Source organism: Theobroma umbraticum, unplaced genomic scaffold (genome assembly GCF_002168275.2).
Source record: "Theobroma umbraticum cultivar Fairchild unplaced genomic scaffold, ASM216827v3 scaffold_20.0, whole genome shotgun sequence".
In the NCBI taxonomy this organism is placed as follows: Eukaryota; Viridiplantae; Streptophyta; class Magnoliopsida; order Malvales; family Malvaceae; genus Theobroma; species Theobroma umbraticum.
In genome coordinates, this window is record NW_018397266.1 from 6,640,255 (window position 1) to 6,650,241 (window position 9,987).

At 34.9% G+C, this 9,987-nt stretch overlaps 2 protein-coding genes across 3 annotated transcripts; one reads left to right on the plus strand and one right to left on the minus strand.

The window, feature by feature from the left end:
* The first annotated feature begins 726 nt into the window (after positions 1–726).
* On the plus strand, positions 727–4,104 carry LOC110422921 (structural polyprotein). 2 transcript variants are annotated; one of them, XM_089784765.1, is made up of 5 exons: positions 727–1,008; positions 1,134–1,152; positions 1,184–1,260; positions 2,548–2,815; positions 3,719–4,104. In XM_089784765.1, the coding sequence occupies exons 1-5, from the start codon at positions 911–913 to the stop codon at positions 3,833–3,835; spliced, it is 579 nt and encodes a 192-aa protein (XP_089640891.1). In that variant the 5' UTR covers positions 727–910; the 3' UTR covers positions 3,836–4,104. The 2 variants fall into 2 exon arrangements, with proteins under 2 accessions (XP_089640891.1, XP_021292631.1); XM_021436956.2 differs by having other exon boundaries at positions 760–1,008; positions 1,134–1,248; positions 2,546–2,815.
* A 448-nt stretch (positions 4,105–4,552) lies between these two features.
* On the minus strand, positions 4,553–9,295 carry LOC110422920 (serine/threonine-protein phosphatase PP2A catalytic subunit). The gene is made up of 6 exons (XM_021436955.1): positions 8,551–9,295; positions 7,589–7,703; positions 5,866–5,974; positions 5,706–5,783; positions 5,153–5,344; positions 4,553–5,060 (listed from the first exon to the last, which is right to left on the minus strand). The coding sequence occupies exons 1-6, from the start codon at positions 8,801–8,803 to the stop codon at positions 4,887–4,889; spliced, it is 921 nt and encodes a 306-aa protein (XP_021292630.1). The 5' UTR covers positions 8,804–9,295; the 3' UTR covers positions 4,553–4,886.
* Between the last annotated feature and the right edge of the window lie 692 nt (positions 9,296–9,987).

Sequence of the window (9,987 nt, forward strand, 5' to 3'; positions counted from 1 at the left end):
ATTTATTTATAAATGGGTTTGGGTATCAAGTATTTAAAGGATGAGTAACATAATTTTTTTAAAAATTATATTTTTATTTATTAAAATAAAAAGGGCTTATAAAAATTTTTATTTTTTTAATTTTTCAAATGATAAAATATTATTTTAGAATTTTTTATTTTAAAATAAGTATAAAATTTGGAGAAAAAGAAAAAGGAAAAGAGCTAAAAGTTTTTTTTTAATTTTTTAAAAAAGAAAAATTAATTTTAAATTTTTTAAATATAAAATTTATTTTATAAAATCTTGACTTTTTATTTTGAAAATATAATTTTTTAAAATTTTAAATTTTTTAAAAATATTTAATGAAGGAGAGTGTGCCATTTATTTGTTCTAGTCTTTCACCAAAAAATAACGTGATATTTTTTAGCTTAATGGCGTGTTTTGATTAATTCATTAACACATCATTAGGTAATAAATTCAAATTCGTCATAATTGTTTGTTTTCTAAGTAAGTACTTTGCAGTTTGTTCTTGTTATAAGTTTTTTTTTTTTCTCTTTTTTGAATAAATAATAATTTTGCTTATGAATTACTTGAAAAAAAATTAATTATAAAAAATAAAATGATGATTAGACTTTACCTATTTATAAATCCAAATCTCTATTCCTAACATGTCATCAGCTTACTTATTTGATGGAAAAAGAAAAAGAAAAAGCCTTCATAGCGAAAAGGGCAAAACCTCGCTGCGAGTGCCTGTGCAAATACGATCCGTTGTAGTAAAATGGTAACATCAGAATTCACAACGCGACCAGGGTAGTTTTGTAATAACGTAAAGTGAACGGCGTCTTGAGGGAAAAAGAAGAAAACTGAAATAAGAAAAAGAGGAAGGGAAAATTCGAACAGAAATTGAACAAGAAAAGAAAACGAGAAAGCAATGGGATCTTCGAATTCATCACCTTTTGTTCTGCTCCTCTTTTCCTTCCTTTTCTTCCTTCCCGCCTTAGCTTCAGCTTCTTCGATTGATTACCAACAGTAATTTCGCAAATCCTCTTTCTTTATTATTACTATTACTATTACTATTTTCCCATGCATATCGAATGTCAATTTTGAATCTGATCTAATTTAAATTTTAAACCCGATTTTGAGAATTAATTCAGTGGACGAGTTGGGCAGAGGGTTCTGATGAGCTTCAAAGAATCTCCAAAAGGAAGTAACCGTACTTTCGATTGCTCTCCTTCTGGTCCTTGCGTTCCTTGCCTTTACTCTGAGAAGGTCTTTCCTTTTGTCTTCATTCGGAATCCTATTTTATGATCTTATTTTGATTGATTTTAATTTTTTTAATGTGATAATTAAATTGTTAAAGGTTTTAGCATCAGTTTATAAATGGATAAGTTTTGGCATTAGTAGAAACATATAACAAGATATATGAAGTTCAGTTCAGTTTTCTGGTGAAGAGGGTTTTTTTTTTTTTTTTTTAACTTTATAATTACAACATTATTAATTTTGTTTTCGAGGTTAGAACAATTTAATTCCTAAAAAAGTTGGTAAACATCTCCAATTTAAGATGGTGTTGGCCGAATTAGTAACAGGAGTGAATCAAGTAGATTGTTCTTATCCATCTCTAATGTTCTTCCTTTAGGTTCATGTGAAAAGATGGATTAAATCAAGTTCGTGATCCTGCTACTATTTAGCGATCTTCTTCAACTTTTTATGGGTATTGCCTTGTCACATCTGAAAATAACTGTTTTTTTTTTCTTTGGATAATTGAAGTTTTATTTCATCATCCAAATAAGGAGAGAACCCTGCTACTCGAGTACAATATAGGCGGAGCCTAAATACCAGTATCAAGGATTACACAGAAACAATCCCTTATCTCCTACAAAGTTTCACATGGAAACAATTGGTAACACAAATAGTTAAAGAATTAAAATCCAGCTTGAATATCAGCGGCTATTTGATTAAAAGTGGCATCTGGAGATAATGTTTTGGAAGTGTACTTTCTTGAATTCCTCTCCCTCCAAGTATAACAGATAATAGGTATTAGGCGGTTCAAGCCAGATGCAGCAGCAAAGAAGAGATAGTCTTCCCTTTAAGCATAGAAATAGCCCAAGCAAGCTCAGTATCCCAATCTCGCGAAGGTCTTTGGATCCCTGATATTTGCCGCACCCTGCTCCACACAGCTTTAGAGTAGCTACAAGTGAAAAACAAGTGGTTTCAGCTGTCCACTTCTGAGTTACTCAAGTAGTAGAAAGTAAGGAAATTCCCATGACTGAGTTCTGGATAAAGTACTTAAATCTGTTCAAGATAGCCAGCCAAGCAATAAAAGAAGAAAATAACTGTTATATTTCAATTACATTGCCACCTCCACACATTACAGCCAGTGAAGGCTATATTAATATTGCTTATAATCTTTAGACAATAATCAGTGAATTTAATATGTTGCCATGCATTTGCTATTTTGTTTGTTTGGTATTTAGCCCACTGTAATCTTTGTGGCTCTTATTTCTTCCTCCTTTTTTTTTTTTTTTAATTATTTGAGGGATTTAATTAGAGCACTACTTGTTTCCAGAGTGATGAAAAATATCGATGCAGTGAGACAGGATATCGTATCCCTTTCAAATGTGTAGAAATTGGTGATGGTTCAAAGGCTGAAAATAAGCAAAAATCTGAAAAAAGTAGATCTGATGTTGAAATCTCAGTCAGTAATGAAAATTCAGGAAAGCGTAGAAGCTTACTTGACGATTCATCCACATCTGGGGGCAGCTCAAACGCCTATATTACCTACAGAAGCTGCATGCAAACAGTTAATGAAGAGAAGTTATCAGTACTAGGTTTTGAGGTATGTACCTTATGGTTGTTATCTTTCACTGATTTTTACATTTGATTGATTTGAAAAGAATCATGCTTTGTTTGTCCTCGAAATAAGAATCAGGTTACATATTTAGTATAGTGTTTATTCTGGAATTTTGAAATATATGTAGCCATTCTGAAAATGTAGTTTGAATTGGTTGGTTGACTGTCTATTCCATTTTGCTTTAGATTACCTTGGTTGTGGCTTTTTGGATCTCAATCTTCAATCTGCAAGCAATATATTAATTAATTATCTGCATAAGGCATTTGAAACTCATACTAACAGCTTTTTCTCAAGACATTGGCTTTTAGTTTTAGACCGGAATCCTGCAGTCTTGTACCTTTGATGTTTCACTGTCTATAATAGTTCATATGCTATTCAGATTCCTTTTGCTTCTGCCCTACCATAAAAGCCTAACACGTAATGATAACAAGTGCTAAGCTCTGTTAATATTTCTCTTCCTTATTTTAAAAATTCATGAGAGTAGATAGAGTATGTCCTGCATTCTCTTCCTTTCCAGCTAGCCTGTATTAATCTACAACTTATGGAGCCTGTATAACACTAGCTTTGGTTAACTTTCCTAGTTATATTTTCTGTGACTGATGTCTACTTTGGAAGTTATAAAACAGAGCAGAGCTGGACATTTCTCTCGGTGACTATACATGCATATCAATGGAGTGCATCACATCACATTGTCAACCCAGAGTCCTTATGAGAATACAAAATGACTGATTGATTGTTATCACTTGTTAGTATGTTACTCTCAGTCACACACTTAAACCAAATGTTGGCTAGTTCTGAAACTGGAGGCTGTAATTGGAGATAAATAGCTTTTACTTAGATGATTATGTGTCATTGCTGATGCAGATACTCCAAAACTACTATGTGCAGGGAATTATATTTGGATTGCTGCTTGTTAGTGGTTCAGTTGTATTCTTAAGAAGAAAGCGGAGCATTACCATGCCAGGAGTAGCAGCGGGGAGGATACAGCCGAACTCTAGGTTTTGAATTAGAAGCCCTTTCATATGAAGCCAACTTTGTTCATAACTGCGGACTTTGAAGCAATTTAGTACAGAATTAAGGGCAAGGCATTTGCTGTTTGTTTCTTTTACTTTTTTTTTTTTTTCTCCATCTTGCAGTGAAATTGTTAAAATGATCATTCTTGGTAGTCCTGCAATCATCGATGAAAGGATTAAAAACGTTTTGGTGGCCTCTTGGTTGGTATTTGGTAAGCAATGATAAAAGGGTGCCATTCATACTGAGCGGTTACAATGTCATTATGATGTGACTTCGGATTTATTCTTTGATTCTAGTAGCAATTCTATTTGCGCATCCTGTGGTGCACTTGTCACAAAGACATTGCGTCCATGCGTTGGTTTCTTGTGGCCACACTGTTCATTGACATGTTTGTGTTTGAGATATAAAGTAAACAAGGAAATCATATAGTAACCAATAAATTGAATGCTTAAGTACCTCTCTCACAAAAATAGTTAAAATTCCTTGTTACGACATATTGGTATATTAATACAGAAACGAGTAAAGATGGGAAAAGGAATGAAATCATATTTCCAGGATGACTTTCAAATTACGTCCAGAATTGTATAATAATCTAAGGCTTCTTTTCCACATAATTAAGAAGTGCAGTAAAATTAATTTTGGTGTCCTTTTAAAAGTTTCCTTGTGTAATTCTGGGGAGTCAGAACAAAAAGACGACGACACATAAGCTGCTGGAAAAAAATCTGCTTTCTATCTTGGAAGTGCAAAATTACAGAACAAGATATAACACGTTATTGCTGCTTCCTTCTTGTGAGAAATATACAAGACAAGGGGCCATTGGGGCCTTCATCAGTGTACTGCTATGAGACTCTTGACCACATTAACAAAGCAGCAGCAGCAGCAGGACAAACTCCAAATCAAAGAATGTTGTTGTCGATGAACCTCAACTTAAACAACAAAATGCTCCTCGCTTCCAAGACACATCTACAGGTGATACAGCAGCAAACCGGGGCAAGCAACAGCTAGCAGAACATTTAAAAAAAAACAAAAAACAAAAAAGAAATTACAAAAAATAATCAGGAGTCTTGCGCGTGGTGTCGGGCTCAACTTGCCGAGGTGCTGGATCAAACTGAAGAAAATTCTGGTCCATATTCTCCCCAATCTCTAAAATTGCAGCCATGTTCCCACATCGGTAACAATAATTTGGAGCACTGAAGACAGTAACCACATTCTTTTCCTAAAGGAGAGCACATAATATATAATTAAGAGTAATACAAAAGCAAAACATGTTACAAAAAGACCAGTCATTATTTCCTTTGGGTTTCACACCTGACACCAATTGTATCCTTCCATGACGAGTTGATGGGCTCTTGAAATCAGAGTGAGACCATTGGTATGATTGAACTGAGCAGCAATATCCTGTCCAAATGTATAACCAGCACCACGAGGAGATATTCCCCACCCACAGCGGTCATCGGGATCAGACCACAAGAGATCACACATTGGTCCTTCATGAGGAACCTACCATGAATAATTCCACAGGATACCATCATTATGGACAAAAGAACCAACCAATTAATGAATGAAGATATAAATTTTCCATATAATGCAGCAAAGACCAGAGGCAACTTAACTAGTACCAAATTTCAGTTACACTCTTGATGCAAAAGGAAATGATAACTTTTAATACTAAGATCCAAATTTTTGGTCATTTTCTCAACTTTCCTATCAATCATAATTTAAAAAGCCTTCATACTTTTAGTTGTTTGTGCATGTTCTTGTTTGATATTGTGTGATTTAAAGTACATGGCAAATTACCAGTACTCTCCTTGGACATGGATCAAGACGATTAAGAAATGTTGAGAATCACTTGTACACATACCTCCTGTATACGGTCCAATGCTCGAATATTGTCTAATGTGTCTAAAGATGGTGAAAGTCCCCCATGCAAACAGAAGATCTGAGACGTAAAATTCTAAAGCTGTCAGAAAATGTCCAGATATTAATCAACTTAAGCAGTCTGCTATAAATTATAGTCAAACCTGACTCTCAATAAGAGCTGTAAGGGGTAAATAATCAAACAAGTCGGTAAAATACTTCCACACATTGGCATTTCCATATTTTCTCAAGCATTCATCATAAAAGCCATACCTGAAAAGGGGAAAAAAAATCAACCTTTTAGTTAGAGTATAATATAGCAACTCCATATACCACCTCATCGTACAATGTGAGCAAGTTCTAAACACTAAAAAACTAACTCCCATGATTTTTCAAAATTCTGTTTTATATATTAGATAGCAATGTGGTTTCCCTTTCCATGAGTCACCATGACATATTTAACTGCTGGTTCATAATCTCTATTATCTACTCATCGCTTCAGCCAAAGGAATGTCCGGCCTTTTCAAGGCTTTAGTGCATTTTTAACATTAAGAGAATTGAATAACCACAATTCAAATCTATTTCATCTTAGTCCTTGTACATGCAAATCAATTTTACATTGCAGTACTAGACAGTTACAAATCTTGTCCTCTCATACAAGTGCAATACTCAACAAGAGTTTATAAATGTGACTGAGCAGAATCAGCAAACTGATTAAATCAACAGTTAGGTAGCATGCATAATGCCGTATAGTTTCTGAAAAGCATACCGAGAAAAGCAAACAGGGGAAGAAAAAGGTGTAGTGGCGAGGGAGCATTTAAGCAGAATCCAAATAGCTATGCTCTGCAGTTTTCTTCCATTGGAAATAAGGAAACTTAAGAAGTGAAAAGCACACCAAAAAGGGAAAGGGAAAGAAAAGGATGGATGAGGAGGGAGTGGGTTTGACATCAGACTTCCACGGTAGTTGGCCCCATGCTACCAGTTTTTGGAAACAGGCTACATGCATAGGGTGGTCACACAAGGCTAATCGTGAGAGTATCATCAAAACATTGTGCAATGCAATAATAATTTGCTAACTAGTAATCATGCTGATTTGATGCTTTGACGAACTTTATTAACCAACACAAGAACCCCTCTCTATCATGCATGCATTCATGCATGCAACTGTAAGGTTTAGACAAGTTAATTCCTCCCACTGAAATATTAAAATAGCATTAGCCACTCTGATGTAAGAAAAAACACCAAGGAGAATCCTAAGCTGAACTTGCTCAATTACCAACGTGTTCAAATCAGTTAAGCAACCCCCAATTTAAATGAATTATTCCACAGAACACAAAAACCAAGCAGTTCAGAGATTTACTTAAGAATAATTATTCACCCAATAGCAAAAGCACTGTTGGATAAGTTTCCAAGCCAAATTAGTTTCCTTTTGCCCCAATGCAAAATGCTTAAAACATATGGCAGGACAACTCATAATTTGTGGAGAACAGTAGTCACCTTTTGCCATGGGCAGGTAGAATCACATTATCAACAACAGAACTCACAACAACTTCCAAAAAGAGAATATACATGCAAAAACCAGAAAGCCGAGGTTTTTTCTTTTTCTTTTCATTTCAAAAGGACGGAATAATTTGAAAAGGTAGAAACAATGGGTAGCACAGAGACTAAACCAATGTAAATCAAAATACAAAACACATTCCGAAAATCTTATTATAAAGAATGCATCACCTTTATGTGTGTTTAACATTATATTGCTCTTCATCATGTATAAGACCTTAAGGTCACTCAACTCAATGTTCAAAAGTAAGAAATAAAGGTTGATTTTTTGTCAGCATAGTCTATAACATCAGTAAAGAAAAGGATGGAAGGTATGTGAAAAGATCTTACACTTGTGTTATCTGTCGGCTCTCATGATTTCCTCTAAGAATCGTGATTCTATCTCTATACCGGACTTTCAAGGCCACTAACAGCGTGACAGTCTCAACCGAGTAATACCCACGATCTGCACATATGTAGAGAAGGTTCTAAGAAATGCTAGCTCCCATAAATAAAAATTCGCAAATAACTGCAATATTATTAGAGTAACAGGATAAAAAGAACTGATTTCTCCCCTCAACCATCTAAAACCTTAGATGAGGTAGCTACAGCTTAAGACATAAAATTGACACACATAATAGCTAGTATTTCTTAATCATAGCAAACATCCCATGACAAGCTAAACAATTCCAACCTTAGCGCAATAAAAGTTTAGTCTCACAGAGCGGAAATAATACAACTCCCCAGGGGTAAGGAACTAATAGAGCACAGTGGCCATCTCGGTCCAAGCTGGTAAGCTCAAACACCAATCCCGCCCTAAATTCTCAGCAGTTTTAATCATCCAAGGAACAAAACAAACAGTAAATTTATCACAAACGTAGTAACACGATAATAGATCATGAAAGCATTGGAATTATTACAATTTAAATATAATAATCCAGCAATTTATCAACATATGAAGATTAAAAATAACCTAACCAATCCCTCTTAATTTTTCAAGCCCAGCCAGGAGGGATCCGTACCTACAGATCTGATCACATAACATTTCATTGACTAATTCACACAAAAATTTCACATGATATAACATGAGATATTCCAAAACAAAAGAAAAATAACAAGCAAAAAGCAAACCGCACATTCAGCTACAGAGACTAGAAAATTCACCAAATATTTTTTATAAAAAAAAAGGAAGAAAAAGAAGAATAAAGAAAAACCTTCACTTCCTTGCTCTTAACTCAATCACATCAATTTTCAAAAAATCATGCAAAAAAAAAAAAGGAGAATCAAATCAAGAAGCAAAGTAAGTGACTGACCTACATAGTCCCCCATGAAGAGATAATTAGTATCAGGCGCATTGCCTCCTATCCGAAACAGCTCTATTAGATCATAAAACTGTCCGTGAATATCACCACATACCGTTACCGGACACTTCACCGGCTGCACGTTCCATTCCTCCACGAGTATGGCTCGTGCCTGCTCGCACAACGCCTTCACCTCCGCCTCCGAAAGCGGCTTACACTCCATCAGATGCTCGATCTGACGGTCTAGGTCTCCCTGTGACGGCATCCTCTCTCCTCCTCCACCGTCCGATCACCTGATCCCCCCGTCCCCCTTCCCCTTTCACCACTGACAGTACGGTCAAGAAAATGAATAACTAACAACCGGTCGGATCGGTTAATTTCGATCCGTGAAGGGTAGGGGATTAGGATCGTAACGCGGCGTTTTGGAGATTAGGCTTTTGCTATGGATTCGTTTTCGATCTATCTACCTATCATGACTCTCCCAGAGACGAAGAATTTAAAACTTTTTATTTTCATCGGAGAGATGATGCCCTGCTATCAAATTTAGGTTTTCCTTTTAATAAATGATTTCTTTTTTTTTTTTATTTCTTTTGTCGTAGAAAGGGAAATGCTTAAGACAGGAGGAGAAGAGAGAGATCAGTGTGAAATGAAATTCAAATGCAAAGCAAATGAAATGGCGAAATTTAGACCTCTTACTAATTTTTGGTTGAAATTTGAAATTCTTTTTAGCAATAATTTTAAATTTGAATTAAATAAATAATTGATAAATATTTGTTGTGGTGTTCGTCAACATTAAAATACCAGGGAGCCAAAGCTTTTCTTTTTTCTCTCTCCGGTGGCTCCGCCGAGTCAAAATCATAAAGTGATACGACACGTGTCCGTTCGTTGCTAATCCTTTGAACTCCTTTTATTTAATTGTTGGTTGTCCCGCTTAAGTTAGCAACCTTTGCAATTGGCTCCTCTTTCTTTCCTTTGTTTTTTTTGAATTTCAAAATAAGAAGGTAATTAATTGTCAACTAATGATTAGTCAAGGAAAGCTTATCAACAAGAAAATAAATATAGTCCAGGAATCTATTTGTGATTTCATTCTTTTCGTTGCAACAACAAAATAGTCAAATTTGTGAATATTGCTAGGTCAAATAAAGCACAAGAAGATTGATCCGGTTTTTGAATTGAGATTTCACCTTTAGAAAGGTATGCTATAATTTGTCCGTAGTTTATTATTATTATTATTATTATAAGTAGATATTAATGAGAATGTCTTAATCTCCAACTAATATTCTCTCGGGGCTGAGGCTAGGGCTTGGGCTATCACCTTAGGCTCGTAAGTCCGGCTCCATTCTGGTCGGAGTTGCACATAATAAAACTACAGGCTTGAGACGGGTCATCTGATCTAGTTTGAAAAGATAATAAATTTTATTTTTAAAATGTATTTTAAATTGTTATATA

What these genes read in the sequence shown, in the direction of transcription:
- LOC110422921 (XM_021436956.2), top strand. Translation starts at nt 911, where the DNA reads ATGGGATCTTCGAATTCATCACCTTTTGTTCTGCTCCTCTTTTCCTTC. An exon ending in TCTTCGATTGATTACCAACA is followed by an intron (nt 1,009 to 1,133) that starts GTAATTTCGCAA and finishes GAATTAATTCAG; the next exon opens with TGGACGAGTTGGGCAGAGGG. An exon ending in CTTGCCTTTACTCTGAGAAG is followed by an intron (nt 1,249 to 2,545) that starts GTCTTTCCTTTT and finishes ACTTGTTTCCAG; the next exon opens with AGTGATGAAAAATATCGATG.
- LOC110422920 (XM_021436955.1), bottom strand. Translation starts at nt 8,803, where the DNA reads ATGCCGTCACAGGGAGACCTAGACCGTCAGATCGAGCATCTGATGGAG. An exon ending in CTTCATGGGGGACTATGTAG is followed by an intron (nt 7,704 to 8,550) that starts GTCAGTCACTTA and finishes ACATATGTGCAG; the next exon opens with ATCGTGGGTATTACTCGGTT. An exon ending in CAGCTCTTATTGAGAGTCAG is followed by an intron (nt 5,784 to 5,865) that starts GTTTGACTATAA and finishes TTTACGTCTCAG; the next exon opens with ATCTTCTGTTTGCATGGGGG.